Source organism: Embiotoca jacksoni, unplaced genomic scaffold (genome assembly GCF_022577435.1).
Source record: "Embiotoca jacksoni isolate LCO1_2020_lvr unplaced genomic scaffold, fEmbJac1.0.p SCAF_51, whole genome shotgun sequence".
In the NCBI taxonomy this organism is placed as follows: Eukaryota; Metazoa; Chordata; class Actinopteri; family Embiotocidae; genus Embiotoca; species Embiotoca jacksoni.
In genome coordinates, this window is record NW_027185405.1 from 1,892,503 (window position 1) to 1,909,316 (window position 16,814).

The following is a 16,814-nucleotide window of genomic DNA, read 5'->3' on the forward strand; positions in this document are numbered from 1 at the left end:
CGCGCTCCGAGCCAATCAGAGAGGAAGAAGTGGCAACAGCTGGACCAATGGAGAGGCAGAGGAGGGCAGGCAAAGAAGATGAAACAGAAAGATGTCTCACTCTGCGCCTATTTTACGATACAACCCAACAGGAAATGAACCTCTCAAAAATATGGTCGAAAATACTCAAATGCATATATTTATAATATCTGACCGCGTGTATCTAGAGAATTCAAATGACCCAAAATATGTTCATGTGGTTATGAATATTGTGTTAATAATAAAATATAAAAGGTTTCTGTAAACGTTTCTGTTGAATATATCCTACAAACGAGGTACAACAGAAGTTTAGGTTGAATACTGAATACTATTGGGGTCTCTACTTGTAATCGGTTTTTCATTGTGTTTACACAAACAAATCCGAGAAGGGCAATAAACATATAAAAAAATGGACAAATTCAAACTTCCCGATTTCTCTGTTTTTTGAAGCCGCGAGATGGTCAAGGAGTGGCTCCTCTTCTGTTATAGACCACCTTCGCTGTTGTCCTGCAATCTTCAGTCTGATCCAGCAGAGGGAGCCATAAGACAACATGAAAGCGCTGTGAGTTATCATCAGTTATGCAACATCAAACTAAATAGAAATGATCAGCAGGTACATCTATCTATCTATCTTTCTATCTTTCTATCTATCTATCTATCTATCTGTCTGTCTGTCTGTCTGTCTGTCTGTCTGTCTGTCTGTCTGTCCTGTCACGACCTTTGACCTCTGACTTTGTGTGCAGGACACAATGGAGAAGGATCAGGCTCTATATGACATCTTATTACCCTCCTCTGTGTGGCGTGTTGTGACATTTGATTGGTTCAGGGCCACTAAATGGGATTATTTAGTCAATAACATCAGGCACGTGTGTGTTTGTGTGTGAAACTAATCGTTGACATGATAAACTGACAGGAAGAAACTATCCAGTCATTCTGTAACTAAAACAAAAAAAACAATAAAATAAAATTGGGGAAACAAAATTTAAAAAAGGAATAATGAAATAAGAATATGATGGAGACTGAGAGACTCTAAGAAAAGGAAGTCAACAGCCAGGAATAGATATCAAACAGTTTGGTTAATAAACATCGTCAGTCCTTTTCACCACGACTGTCTTAACCTTTTACACTTAAACTAAAACGGATGCTAAAATTAAGTTAGAACTGATTTTACAAATTAAATGTGTGCTGAGAGCAAAGACCTCAAAAACTGTAAAGAAAATATAAGCATGTTTTCGTCCAAACAAATATAAATTCATTGCAGTTTATATTCATGTGTATCTTGATTTTACTTACCTTGACCATAGAAAACATTTGTTTTTTATTTGTAGGCGTCTTTTAAATTCATACATTATGGGGCAAATCAAACTGCACTCCAATATCTGTATTATTACACTGTACAATATTATTTTCTTATAATAATCTCTCACTAAATGAAGGTTTATATCAGTCGGACTGTGCTTCAACTATGTCAGGACTTCCAGGATATTAAGTGTGCTTTTATTTTATTCATCTATTCATTTCATGATTGGTTTTGGATTCTTTTGGCAATCCTTCTGTTCTTGGCTCACAATTTTGACTTTTGTGGGTTTATTTTTTTATTTTTCTGTCTTTTGGATCCAGATTTTTTTGGGTGTGAGCTGCTGAATATTTAAATATCTATCTATCAGTCTTAAATAATTATGGTTCCAATCTTGTTACATGACTGAAGCTGTGATTCAAGAACCACATTAAAAACATACCTGTGCGTAAAACAAAATCTCCTCCTATAGTTTTTTGTTTGATTGACATTTAAGAAATCAATTTACCGGAAAAAGCCAAACGTAAGAGGTTCTTCAACTCATTCATTGTTGCTGCCTGAGTTCTGTTTTGGTGTGTTTACGCTCCTATAAATCACTGCTTTTAATGACATCACAATCATCATGTCAAAGTATTCTGTAGAGGATCTTTTACAGTTTCCTGTCACCTACAGAGGACCTCAGTACGTTCCCTGAGGAACTCCTCCACACTAAGTTCACCAACTCCCTGAACTCATTAAAAACCTGCTGCAGGACTTTTTCACATTTTCTTCTCTGTAGTGAAGTAATGTAAATTATAGGAAGAGTCATGCATCCAGTTTTTCCTAAATCATTGCTTTTATTTTATTTTTTTGCAGATTTTCTGTAACTTTGACTGGGAACTTGTTAAAATGGTGAGCTTTGCATGCATAGTAACATTAATGGTGAATGTCCCCAAACATTTGAGCAAAACCAGACTTTTATTTTATGTAAGAGGAAGAGAAAACATCGCAGGTTACTGAACTGCTGCGACCCTTTTGGGTTGCATTTAAAAAAAAAAAAAAAAACGAGCTGTGAAGAACAGCGGACGGATTTCTAATGCAAGTTTTAATGAAAACATGTTGTTTGCCGTGTTTTCTCTGGTCCCTGAGATCAGGTCACCGTTTCACTGTTTGTGGACATCTGAGTGCTTATTGGTTTAAAAAAACCTAAATGACAAAAGCTCTTTTGTTGCTTTTTATTTTATGCGCCGAGAGCCGGAGAGCTTTTCAACAACCTGCTATATAATCTGAATGTATTATTATTTTATTGAAGGAACAGCTGAAAAGGAGAGCGAGCTCGAGAGATGAGTTTTTTTTTTTAACAAAGCCCTCGCTCGCCCGTTGTGTGGGCTGCACTGCTGAATAAAAACCAGCTTTCATCTCTCTCTCTTTCTTTCTCTCACTCTACATCAACCTCCCCTCCACCAACTCAGTGTCAAGTTCTGCTATGAGACACACTGATTTCTGTGTGTGTGTGTGTGTGTGTGTGTGTGTGTGTGTGTGTGTGTGTGTGTGTGTGCGCGCTGTGGAATGAGATGAGAAGCTGGCTGTCCTTTTGGCAGGCAGCAGCACACTGAAGCACCTCTCAGAAAAAACTGGACTATTATTGAACTACTGAGAAATGCTCTTATCTCGCTGTGAAACTCTCTCTCTCTCTTTCACACTCACTCAGATGCAGTCAAATACACTCAAGCACACAGAAACATGGCACATTTGAGGGTACGCACACGCACACACACACACACACACACACAGAGAAAAAGGTGTAAAAGTCCTGCAGGAGGAGTTCAGGGAGCTGGTGAAATGAGTGTGAAGGAGTTCCTCTGGGAACGTACCGAGGTCCTCTGTAGGTGACAGGAAACGTGATCCTGATGAATTGATGGTTCATTTAACGTACAATTCAAACATGCTGACTCATTTAGAAGTGAGAATCTCATCCAAACGTGGCCTGAAAGTTCACATGATGACGACACACATCGTTAAACAACCCGGTATCACGGCGACGCGTGAAACAGACACGCTCGTCCACTACGCCGAAACGCGAGATGGCCACGCGTGAAAGTTACACATTTTGTAAGCATGAAATTTGCATCATGTGACGTTGGATCATGTGACCAAGGCTTGAGCCCGAGTACAAAGGACAGGCTATCTCACGCTTTTGCTGTAGTGGGTGGGCGTGTCTATTTCACGCTTGGCCGTGATACCGGCTTGGATTAAAACAAAGACTGAGGCCATCTCAGACGTAGACGTGTTAAAGCTTTGTTCAGACTGCAGGTAAATCAGATTTATTTTCTCAGATCAGGTCTTTAAGACAGACTGTCTGCTCTGTTATTAGCAAGTGAGCGGATCAGATTTCATGTAATGAATCAGCTACACAGGTAAGGGCTCTATTTGGCCTCACAAACTGAATCTATAATGGCGAGCTGGTTCCTTACAACTCCCTGAAGTTGTTCTGTCAGAGCAGGCAGTCACTCAGGACCCCAGAAACACCCGACTGGATGTCAATTAAATCTCAGAGCGAGTCCTCGTCTAAAAATAACCCCAGAGCTGCAGAGCCGGAGACAAAACAAGTGTTCCCGCTAAAAAGTGGCTTCTGCGGCTGCACATCTAAATTCAAAGCTTTCTTTGTAGACTCGTCGGGCTCCGATCCGACGGGATGATTCTTCCACAGATTACGGGTGAAACGGAGGACAACGATAAAACCTCGTTAGCTGTTTCTGTTTTGTGATTAGTCAGACCGTTCTCCTTCCTACGGCGGCAAATACTGACGTTAAGTCTCTTGAGCTCGTGGTTACAACACGGGAAGTCGTGTGCATCGTACGCTCGGCGTTCAAGTGGTTAAGAGGAAAAATCAGATTATATGAAATTAAATTGAAGCAGCCTTTTGCCAAATCTGTTTCAAATTTGCTTTTCAAATTGGTTTCTTGCTCTCAATTACACAAAACAAATACATGTGGACATGCTGGAGGAGCGAAGACAGATATTTACAGTTGCTTTGCAGAGCTGAGAAGGTTTTTTCTTCTGATACTGTTTGATTTTAATATCTAAAACTGTTTATTTCATTGCTTCTAATCAACGTCAGGTCAGTTTAACTTTCTATGAAACGTTCTACTGACGTGAGGAAAAGCAAATTGTACTAACATCAAGTCTTAATCAATTCGCTTTGCACAAGATTGCTAGTCGGAGTATTTTCAGATCTCGAAGGTCTCCGGTAAATATTTTAACACTGAACAGACGTTGACGCTCAGAAATGTTGAAAATCTGTCGTCTCACTGCTAAAAAGATGAAATCCTGTCAGTGAGAGCTGCTTCAGGACCAACTAATCAATTCAAAGTGTTTTTGAAGGCTCAGTTTGACCTGCTGCACGTCCAGAAGTCTTTCGCTGCTCGATGGGTCCTCGAACAGAAAGAGAACCGACAACCTGATGTCACAGATCACATGACCTTCACATGACCTTCACATAACGGAGACAAAAGAACCAGCCGGACCACAGCCCCGTTTTTTTTTCTAAGGATGCCTTTATTAAAGAGTCAACAACGTGCGCTAGCCGTCCGCTTCTAGAAAAATAACACAGTCATACATTCATCCGTGTGGAAATCCATAAAAACAAAGAAAAACAAGGACAGGTTTTTATTTTTAAAGCTCAAAATCCCTTTTCGAAGGTGAGAGGGGAACCTGAATGATGCGTGTCGGTGCGATGAGCAGAAGCGCCAAATTACTTTGGCCCATTTTTTAAAGAAGGAACAGGAAATCCGAGTTTTACAGTTAATCAGCAACAAAATGATCAGGACGTTGGCAGGGAATCGATTATTGATCAAAAATCTGACGGCTCTGACCCTCGTAGATGAAAAGAAGATGCTTTGATTTGAGATTTTTGGGATTGCTTGTTTCGGTGAATCATCGGATGCACCTGCAGGGACCAACCAGGAAGTGGCTGAACTGCGACCCCTTCAGCAGTCCTACAGGGTCCGGGCCTCCCATCAGCGTTATTAAAACCCAATCGATTCCACTTCGTCCTGTGAAACGATCTAATATAAACCCAGATTTCTGGTCCGGTCTGAACTGCTGTCCAGCAGCCATTAAAGTCCTGAGTCACACACTGGAGGAGCAAACTGGACCTCCGTATAGCTGGTAGCTCCAACAGGACCCCCAAAAACTAAAAAAACCTGATCCACAGACTGGATACAAAAAGAGTTCGTAGCTTCCAGGTCTATAAAATGGTTCAGATCCAGAAGTGTCTTCAGCTGCAATACCAGCGAGTGCCACTAGAGGTCGGCTCCAAAAAGCCTCCGGCTCCATAGACTCCCATTCAACTTCTCTCATCAAATCCAAAGTGAATAAAATGTGTCCATCAGTTATCTCGATGTTGTTAGCTAAAGTCACTCCTTCTTATTAGTTTTCTGGAGGTCTGTCTGAAAATAATCCCTCATTCATTACATATTAGGCAGATAGAGAGCAACGTTTTTTGGGGGGGTGTCTAAGATCGATATCACGAGGCTGTTGTTCTCGGTTGCCTTGGAGGCAGCATGAAGGACTATTAGTGCTCTGTGTGTGTGTGTGTGTGTGTGTGTGTGTGTGTGTGTGTGTGTGTGTGTGTGTGTTGCTCCATTAGAGGACAAATCTTCTCCAATGCTGTTCAATTTATTTCTGTTTTACAGTCTCTCTCTTTAAACACTTCTAGCTCTGTGAGGATCCTCCTGCGTCCTCCGTTCGCTAAAACTCACCTAAACCGGATTCAAACCCTCCAACAGGTCGGTCCCAAAGCAAGGAGTGCTCAAAATGTCCTCACAAATACAGAAGAACAAACACACACACACACACACACACACAAACAAACACATCGGTGGTGTAGATGTATGATCTGAATCAATCCCTATCAATCAGAGGCTCAACAGCATGTCTGGATTCTGTCTGGATCAATAATCCCATGGACACACACACACACACACACACACACACACACACACACACAGGGGGATCACACAGACATTTCTGATCTATAAAAGTGATTGATTATCCATCCTGTGTGTGTGTGTGTGTGTGTGTGCGTTCTCCCTCCATCAATCTCCTCCGTCGTACACGCCCCGCGTGTTTCAAAATAAAAGCCGCTTCCTGAAGGTTTTTATTTTGTGTGAACTCGTCCTTTAAAATCTTCCCCCCCACCGCCTCTCTAACGTCCTGCCCGCTGTTGTCATGGCGATTGATGACAGTTTGATTGATTACCAAACCCTATGGGTTGCCGCGCGGCCCTGATTATGGGGTGGTGACATGCAGTCCTGGTTGCCGTGGTAACAGAGAAAATCCAGGCTCTTTGGGTTTTTTTCTTGTTTCCTGGTTTATCTGCTGCATCACTGTTTTTTTTTAAAAAGAGGTCTTAATAAGACCGCTGCTGAGTTATGGGATATAAAACAAGACAAAAATGATCAATTATGAGGTTTTAAAATTTGTCTGCTTTTTCTGTTAATAAAAGTTGAAATCTTCTTAATAAAAATGGCCTTCGGTGCAGCAGCAGCTCTGATTCAGGACCTGCCTTAAAGCCGGATTCATGGATTCTTCTCGGCCAACAGGAGGCAACACAAAGCGTCATCGCATTTTAGAGGACGTTTTTTGCATCAGTGATAATAATAATGTTCAGTGCAGCTTTAAGAGTCTGAAAACACAAGATGTGACCTGAAAGATGAAGAAAGTGAAACAATGTGTAGTTCGCTGACAACATGGAAAACTGGATTTCCGGAAAGCGGATCATTACACCACAACTGTTGTTGCTGTTGTTGTTGTAGTTTTTTTCCTTTTTTGAATGTCACTCGTGATTCAGAGAGCTTCGTTAAAACTTCTCTGATGAAGACAAACAAGGTTTCAGTTGAAGGGAAGAAGATCAACAAACACGAAAGAGAAGCTGAAAAAGTTCCGTCCTGTTTTGCTCCGAAAGCTCCTGAAAACATATAGCTTTAAAAAAAACATCATGAAATAAACCCCACTCAGCATAAATATAAGTTAAAAAAAAAAAAAAGTGATTGTTGCATCAAAAACTTTAAATTTTGTGGTGACTTGTCCTCAAAATGATGATTTCAGATTTTGCCGATTTTTTTTTGTTTTCTGGTAAAATTGTGGAAATTAGAAAAGTCAGGCAGCAGTAGTTTGTTTTGATGATGATGATGATGATGATGTGCAGCTAAAACTGCTGGCTATAAATGGTTTCCGTGGTTACGCCCTGACTTTGGGTAAAATGTGAGGAGGAAGACGAGGCAGAGAGATAAGAAAAAAGAAAAAGCAATCAAAAAGACAGGAAGTGAAATTTAGAAGCACAGAAGGATGATGTCATGATGATGAAGAGGAAGGGCAAAACATTTGGCCGGCAGCTGCTCATCACACCAGCTGATACTTCCTATGTGTGTGTTTGTGTGTGTGTGTGTTGCAGGTATAACAGTGGTTTTTTTTGTGTGGTTTTTTTCTCGATATAACATGCATAATTTCTCGACTCCACCATTGACAGTCGTATATTAACCAGAGTAAAATTCAGCAGCTTCTTCTTCATGCCGACTGTTTGAAGTCGCCGCGACTTCAAGAGAGGAAGAAGAAAAAAAAAATATCATGATGAAATTCTGGTGAAATTTCCCTTTAAAATAGATTTCCCAGATCGATAAAAGGCAAACTCGTCCCTGTTCTTTTTTTTTGTCCGTCTGTTTCTCACGTTTTCGCCTGCTCATCTTCCTCCTCCTCCTCTTCATCCTCCTCCTCATCCGTCCGTCCTCACGATAAATATATTTGTATTCACCAGGTTAAAGTGTACTTATTAAGGAAGAGCTGAACGAGAAGCCAGGAGTATCGGAGGCAACTCAAATAGAAGCAAAGACAGTCTTTAGAAACCAGAAGTGTTCTCATTATTATTATTATTATTAATATCGTTGTTATTATTATTACTAGTATAACTGTTATTAGGATAAAATAAAAGTTCCTTGGCCCTTGTTGGTGCAGAGAGAGAGAGCGAGAGGGTGAATCCATCGCTGAGGGTAGAAAGGGGAGTTCCACTCAACCGCCGCCGGCTTTCAGGAGGATTTTAATCCCGTTTTCTTTTATTCCGTCACAGATTTGAAGGTTTTTGGTTTAAAGGGAAAAACGGCGTCGCGTCGTCGAAACCAAACGTTCTGGAAAGTCACTTTGGCTCCTTGTAATCCCGTAATAATAGTAATAATGTTCAGAAGAAGGAAGGAGAAGAAAGAAGGAAAAAAGTTGGACTGCGTTTGTCTCCGTGTGACGGTGGCAGACGTTTATAAAGACAGTTTGACAGAAAGAGAAAAAAAACCTGCAGATTAAAATTAAACTACTGAAGATCAGTTATGAGTCTTTCTGTAACTTTAAGGGTTTAATCGAGCTCCCAGAGTCCTGAAGTGTTTTGTAAAAATTTTAATCCAGATTTTTTTGCTGTGAAATAAGCCCCATTCGTCCTGGATTTATTCGGGATGTTTCCTGCTCTGCTCAGTGATCTCCGAATTTAAACATCGTCTGGAGTCGCATTTTTTAATTCTCAAAAACCAGAATAAACGCTCAGTGCCTCGGTAAACTGCTGCTGTTCATTAAAAAATATTTTTAAAATACGCTTTTGTGTCGGCCGGTTTTGCCGCACGCTGATTGGTTAAAATGAAGCGGAGGCCGACGCCCAGATAGTCACGCAGGTTACGCAAATTTGTGTAAATCTAAAATGCTTCTGCCAATCTTAACACCAACATACAGCCGACAGGAATGAAAGCTGTCAGTCGAGCTACATCCTGGATCGATAACTATATTTGTTTACATTTTAAAGGATGCCGAATTAACAATCAGCAGGTCCTGTTTTGAAGCGTGAACATGAATGAACAGACAACGACGACTAAATGAGTTCGACGCGGAGGAAAACTTAAAAATGTGATGTTTCCGATGGAGGTTCTGAATGGCCTTTTTTTTTTCTCAGATTCCAGCCCATTTCTGTTACAGAACACGTCTCGTAAGGATCTAAACTAAAGAGCTGAATGAATTCGATCTGACCAAATAGGGCGGAAAGCTACCCGGCTAGCTATCCAAGTCTCTTTGGTTAGCAAGGAAGCTAACTCATTCAAGCCCTGAGTCTGTTCGCCCTGAAATACCATCAGGTGTCAAACTGTCTCCATCATCTGCCACCTCAGCGTGTTTCCATGACAACCACCGCCGGTCCCCAGAACCCGCTTCCATTCCAGAAACGTCGCGTTCTAGAAATCCAGGATCCTGAATCTTGCCGCCAAGTCCTCGCCCCCCGACGCCCTCGCCCCCCCCCACCCCTCCTCTCTCCACGTGTTTTCAGCCAAACAAACAAATAAACAAAAACAAAAACAATTTGGTAGTCCTCTCTCGCTCCTATAGCTGCGTGGTGACCGAGTCCTCTATGACCTCACAGCTGTCCTCTATGACATCGTCGCAGGGACCCACCCACCCGCCCATCACCATCACCCTTCCGCTTCCCCCTCCTCCCCCGTCCACGCCGCCCTCGCCCGCTCCGCCCTGGAAAACGTCCTCGCTGGAGTCCAGGAGGCGCGAGCTGGACTCGGACATGTTGGAAGCACAGTGCAGGGATTGGCAGGGGCACGGGGGGGGGAGGGGCAGCGTCAGCAGCGAGTCCCGCCCGTTCGTCCGCCGCGGCGAGAACGTCGGGTTGCCGATGTCGACCGAGCGGCCCACCTCGTTCAGGCGGGTCTCGCTCCTGGTCACGTCGCTGAGTCCGAACTCGGAGTGGCCGCGGCTGCCCAAGGGGCGGAGCAACCCGTCGGAGATGGTGTAGGAGGGCGGGGACTGGAGCGGCAGGGGCGGGGCTCTGCGCTTGGAGCGGGAGAACAGGTAGGAGAGGCATTTGAAGGAGTCCGTCTTGGCCCGCGGGGCCGAGAGGCGCTGCAGGCGGCTCCGTGTGCGGGTCAGCGACGAGCTGAAGGAGGTGAAGGAGGAGGAGGGTGAGGGGAGGGAGGCGGAGGAGGACGGAGGGAGGACGCTCGTCTTCAGCCCGTTGCTCTTTGGTTTCCCCTCCTCTTCCTCCTCCTCCTCCCCCCACCCGATGCCCTCCTCCAGCTCCCCCTCCTCGCCTCTTTCCATCTGGGTCATCCCGGAGATGGAGCGCACCAGCGCCGACACGCCGTCCGTCGGCGTCGACGTGGCGCCGTCGTCGTCGTCGTCGTCGTCTTCGCCCGGGGTCGCGAAGGTCACGCTCTTCGACCTCTGGGCTCCGCCCCCGCCCCCGCCGCCGCCCCCATCGCCCGACTCGCTGTCGTCCTCCGAGGCCGCGGCGCCGTCGTCCCTCGCCGTCTCGCTGGAGGAGGAGTAGTGTCGCCGGGGAGGACGGCGGTTGCCGAGGAGATCCAGGACCTCGTAGCGGAAGCTGGAGATGTCCTGCTTCAACTCCTGAGGAGACACAGAATCAGGAGTTAAAGCTTTTCATGAAATAAACATCTGATATTCAGGGAAGGAAGAAGGAGAGGGAGAGGAGGGGGAGTAAGGGGGAGGGGGAGAAAAGGACAGTCTGAGAGACGAGGTCCGAGTCCAAGAGTGGAGAGAGGAAGAACATTAATTGACGGTAAATTAAAAAGAGCTGATAATCTTTAATATGAAGAAAGTTAACAGTTAAGATCATTGTCGCCTGTTTAAGACGTTGCAGCTCGATTAATCGACTTCAACTGATTTATTTGAGTCGTATTTGAATACGTAAACTGATGTTTGCTAATAGTTTGTTTTACAGTTTGACTTTTATTCCCGCTCAGATCACACGTGACTTCGACAGGACGTCAACGTGAACGAGTTCAATTTGAAATCCGTTCAAATCTTCAGTTTGATCGTCTTTTCTCCATAAATCACCATCTTGGCTCCGAACGCTGCGCACGTGTTTTTACTCCTCAGAGAATAAAACTTCAACGTGCACCTGAGTACATGTTTTACACACACACACACACACACACACACACACACACACACACACACACACACACACACACACACACACACACACACACAGTCTGAGGCTCCGTGTGCACCTGATGTTGTTTTTGCATCGAAAAAGAAAAACTTTCCACTTCAAAGCAGCGGCCGGGCTCCCAGGGCATCATGGGAAACGGGCTCGGGGGAGTGTGTGTGTGTGGGGGGGAGGAAGGAGAGGGGGAGGGGGGTGGTTGGAATAATTTATGGCTCGCAAGATTTGAGGAAAAGTTTCCTTCAGGGATTGTGTCGATCGGATCGTCCGGAGATCGGGCAGATGGAGCCGATGAAACATCTTCGTTTTACAGCGTCCGACACGTGTTCCCGTGTTGTTGTTGTTTGTTTATTTGTTTACACGCATCACCGTGACAACGGGCGCTGGTCCCCTCTCACCCACCTTGAAGTTCTCCTCCGTCAGCCCCTCGTCCGTCTTGGCGCTGCGGATCATGGCCGCCACGTACCTCTTCACCAGGCTCCGGATCACTTCCTGTGGGAGACAGTCGCCATGGTTACTGTTATTTTTATCACTTCATCGCTTTTTCAAGTTAAAAGCGTTTGAAGCTTTATGTTAGAGATGAATAGTTTTCTAAAAAAACAATGTTTAAGTTTGAAGGTAAACAGACACTATCAGCATCCAGTTCAGGGTTGTTTTATCTCTTTACAAGGTTTTTTTTTGCTGATCTGGCATCAATTAAAAGAAGCGAATGATCTATTTTCAGCTCCTCTCTGCAGTCGAGATGAACGCCGAGTCATCGATCGCTGCATCACAGCGAGACTGAAGAAAAGTTAAAAACATGAAGACTCTCATGGAACTTCTGAACTTCACTTCTCCTCATGCAGCTTGAACATTCAGAAAATAGAATGAAGCCGAAAAACTGCATGAACTCTTCTAGTTTCTAGGAAACTATAATCAAATATTTTGCAATATGATACATTTAAGCTTCAAAAACACCTGCGAAGAAGAGTTTGAATGCATCGCGTTGCAGAGTGTGAGTGAACGTTCAGCAGCACAAATCAAACCAAACCAGCAAATTCAAATGTTATTGTCTAATTAAGTAATCAGCCAATGAGACGGGTCGCCCTCATTGATTTACAGACCAAAGACACATTCCACAAGCATTTGGTGCTCAGTGGGTGGTGAATCAAACCACACACACACACACACACACACACACACACACACACACACACTGCTGCACAGCATCCTCCCACAGTCAACACCTGTGAGTGCCAAAGCAGGATGCTCTGGCATGCTGTCACTCTCCGCCTCTGCCAACACACACACCGAACACGCCGCTCGACAGTGAAGGACAGACTCCCGCAACAATCCTTCAAAAACATGGACGCAACGACCGGCCGCTGCCAAACACAAAGTACTGGCGCTGCCGCGTCTCCGCTCGCTGCCAGCGCTGAGGTGTCGGCTCCACTCGCCGAGCAAATCTCTTCTACGGAAGAAAAAATAAAGACAAAAAAATCAGCCATAAAAACTGGACGTCAGAGCGACGCTTTGCAGCCGCCAAGAACAATGAACCACCAACACGAGAGCCGACAGGACGCAACTTGAAGGGAAGAAGAAGACAACTCTAAAAATACTAATCCAGCATTACACGTCGTTTTGTTGCTGCTTCTTCCGGAGCTCATAAATTATCGTTGCACTTTCGCGAAGTTTCAGGGTCTGAAGGAAAAAAAAATCGTCTCAACGAAACGCTCCTGAACTGGAAAACGCAACTTAAACTTCACGCTTCAAATGATTCAGAGGAGCTTTCAGAAGAACACGTGACGACCGGGTCGGTTTCTTTTCACACTTTAAAAACACTTCGGATGACAGACTGGTAAAAGAAACGTTGCGTCACTTTTAGACACTTTTCATCACTTTTTACAATTTCACCGCTAAAATGTTTCTGCCTTTGAGCGGTTCAAAAAGTTCAAATAATAACATATTTCTGTTATGTGCAGCATGATTATCATCATCACTTACATGAGTTTTTATAAGGTACATTTTTGCTAATTCCTACAAGTTTAGCTAAAATAAAATCACTTAAAACTACAAAAATTACAGAATTTTATGTGAAAAAAACCACAAAATCAAAAATTAAGTTAAGGGAATAAATGAAACTCTGGAGGGACTGAGACACAGTGACACAGTGCAGAAGCCCGGAGCGGCGTACAGACCTGGTAGTGCTGATTCTGGATCAGACTGTCGGCGTGACGCTCCTGCAAACACAAGAACACGTTATTCAGAGCTTCATTCACGTCTCTCTTATAACAACTCAACAACAGACGAAGGTGAACGTGTGATTTTAAAGTGGAATCCACACTTTCATCAAGAGGTGCAGCAGCAGCTCCTTTTCACAAAGACACTTTGTTTACTGTGAATTTTACATGTCTTGCAAGTTAAACAACACATTTATGTTAAAAAACAACAACAATTGTTGTCTTTAAAAAAAACTAAAATGTGAAAAGAAATGCGTCTTAAAAAAACTGAAACCTGATTTGTCTGTTTTCTGACATTTGTGTGGTAAATTCTGCTTTTTAAACTTATATGTGTCATCTGTCCACACACACACACACACACACACACACACACACACACACACACACACATCGTCATCACATCTTCCTCTGTTTTGTTTCATGTTTCCTTCTCGCTTCACTGTTTCGTGTTTCACACTCCTTTAACTGGACCCGATCCTCGTTTGTCGCCCTGCTGTCTGTCGACAAAACACGCGCACACACACACGCGCACACACACACACACACACACACACACACACACACACACACACACACACACGTATGCATTCATCCTCCCGACATCTTCCTCGAAAACCCTCCTCAGAGCGAACACTGCTTTCCGTATCTCATGCTGGTTTTCTGCTTACTCTGTCAACACACACACACACACACACGCACACACACACACACACACACACACACACACACACACCACACACACACACACAGGTTCTGTTCCTTGATCAGATCTCTGCAGCGCTGTGCAGCTCTGTGAACCTATGTGGGCTGGTTGGCTTATATAACTCAGCTGACTTCAGCTGAGGTGAACATGCCAGCTGCACTGTGTGTGTGTGTGTGTGTGTGTGTGTGTGCGTGCATGCGTGTGTGTGTGTGTGTGCGTGTGCGTGTGTGTGTGTGCGTGTGTGTGTGTGTGTGTGTGAAAGCCTTATCGGCGCTCACAGTCTCCCTCCAGATGACTGGGCTGTTAGATGTGTTTATCAGGATGTGTTTATCCGCCGCTCCACCCGGCAGCTGATGTCGGTCCGCATGCAGCCACTTCTCCCTCTTCATCGTTTCAACCCTTTGATCCGCTCTCTCTCTCTCTCTCTCTCTCTCTCTCTCTCTCTCTCTCTCTGGCTTTGATCAGCTGGACGCCGAACCTAGAGGCTCCCTCCGACAAAACTTTTCTAGTTTTTTTTTATCTCCATCGTTTGATTCATCGCTAATTTATCGGACTCCAGGTGGAGGTCCGGATCTCGTAGAGAGAAAAGTCGGCCTGTCACCGCAAAACGTGAGATAGCTACGCTTGCTGATGTCTGGGCGTGAAAGTTACACGTTTTCCTGTAGTGGACTAAAACGTCTTGGAGCCATGTGATTTACAGGAAAATTAAACTTTTAACAACAACAAAAAAAACATGTTTGTCTTTCAGAAACCAAAAAAACAACTCAAGAATAATGTTGTCACTTCCTGGATTCGAACCCCATGATTACCTCCTGACACCCCAAAAAACATGTCCTCCGTAATTGGTCTCAAGACTTCTGTTGCGGCACCGCGGTCACGAGTCTTCGTCACGTGACGTTTACGCGCGTGTAACTTTCACGCCTTCAAAACGTGTAACAGACACGCCAGCGAAACGTGTAAATGTCACGCTGAGACATCACGTATCTATCTCACGTTTTTCTGCTGTAGTGGACGGGCGTGTCTATTTCACGCTTGGCTGATTATTTTCATTACTAATTGGATTATTTAGTGAACGTAAAGTTGGAAAACGGTGTAAAAAAAAAGAAAAACATCGAGTTCATTCTCAAAGCAAACTGGAAAACTCGTCAGTAACCAGCCTGCGTGCGAAGCCTGCGAGTCCGTCGGCGTTTTGCAGCTCGTTCGGCTTCCGGCCGCGACCGCGCGTAAACACGAGTTTCTTTTCTTTCTGTCCGCATCGTCTGTTCGGTCGGCGGAAGCGGAGCAGCGGAGATAATCTCCGAGGTCGACAGATAACCGAGACACGAGTCGTCTCTCCGCTCACCGTGAACTCTCGGAGGTTCTCGCACTTGTGCGTGTCGTCTCCGGGCGGCGGGCCTCTCCTGCACAGCTTGTTGTGGAGCCACATGAGCAGGTACCAGATGGACTTGGGACTCGGGATGATGTTGAACGGAGGCGGCAGCGTGCCGCCCTCGTCGAAGTAGCTCATCCACAGCTTGGTGCGGGCGAACTTCCACTCGATGTCGGCGTGGTCCTGCGGGACGAGAGGGAGACGCTCGAGTCTGAACGTGGTCACCGTGACGGGAAGAAACACCGACGCTCGTCGTCCTGATGTGGAGGAGAACTGATAACTGATCCCAGACGAGGGACGGAAATATTTAACATCGCAAATGTGTTAAAGCTTGAGAATTTAAATGAACAAAACCTTCCAGATTAGAGGTGATTCCTTCCAACATTTGTGCCTTTGATTGTTGTTTTGAATCACGTTTGTTCATTGGTTTTAAAAGCTGAGATAATTTTACACAAAGTGAACGTTAAAGGTCCGATATGAAGGCAGTTAGCGAAGCGGTTTCACTTTTCTTCGTGGTATTAAACATCAAGAATCTATTTTTTCTGTCATTGATTCGTCATTCCAGACATTTGTGCGTGAACAGTGATGCACACGGAGCAACCTCTCTCTGTTGAAGATTTCCTGCTTGATGCTTTAAAAAAAGGACAGCCATGATTCTGGAGTGGAAATCACCGCTCGGGCTCAGGAACACTCGGCTGTAAGGGGGCGGCGCGTTAAAGACTTTCTGTTCTGCCAAAAATCAGATGTTTCTCTGCTCCAGTTTCAGGTCCGTCGTGAAATCACAAATGTTCGTGTACCAGTTTGAGGCCTTCCTGGTGACGCTCGCTGCTTCCTGCTGCTCCGTGTGCATCGCTGCGCCTCCAACACGCTCACGTTAGCTGAAAATCATTTACGATGATTTATCGGACGATATCAAAGTCGTTGGAGCGTTTTCAGCTTCCGCTTCAGGCGGCGACTCACCGCGATGAGTTGGTAGGAGTTGTTCATCATGGCGATCAGCATGTTGAGCAGAACCACCAGCGAGATGATGTTGTACGTCCCGAACATGGTCGCCCCCACGAACTCCGTGAACTCGTGACGGGCCTTCACGTTGGTGACGTACAAGTTCAGGAGCCCGAAGATGGACCAGAACAGAGACTGGAGGGTCTCGAACAACCTGGGGGGGGAGAGAGAGAGGGAGGGAGAGACAGAGGGAGGAGAGAGAGGGAGAGAGAGGGAGGGAGGGAGAG

At 44.8% G+C, this 16,814-nt stretch overlaps 1 protein-coding gene across 1 annotated transcript in view; it reads right to left on the minus strand.

Moving 5' to 3' along the window:
* Positions 1-9,700: 9,700 nt before the first annotated feature.
* The window catches only part of trpc5a (transient receptor potential cation channel, subfamily C, member 5a), a gene marked incomplete in the record, with an annotated part of 29,714 nt that continues 22,600 nt past the window's right edge, over positions 9,701-16,814 (minus strand). Inside the window, 5 exon segments of the mRNA XM_069172117.1 lie at positions 9,701-10,732; positions 11,697-11,786; positions 13,472-13,513; positions 15,559-15,768; positions 16,546-16,741. Coding sequence (XP_069028218.1) covers positions 9,701-10,732; positions 11,697-11,786; positions 13,472-13,513; positions 15,559-15,768; positions 16,546-16,741 — 1,570 coding nt within the window.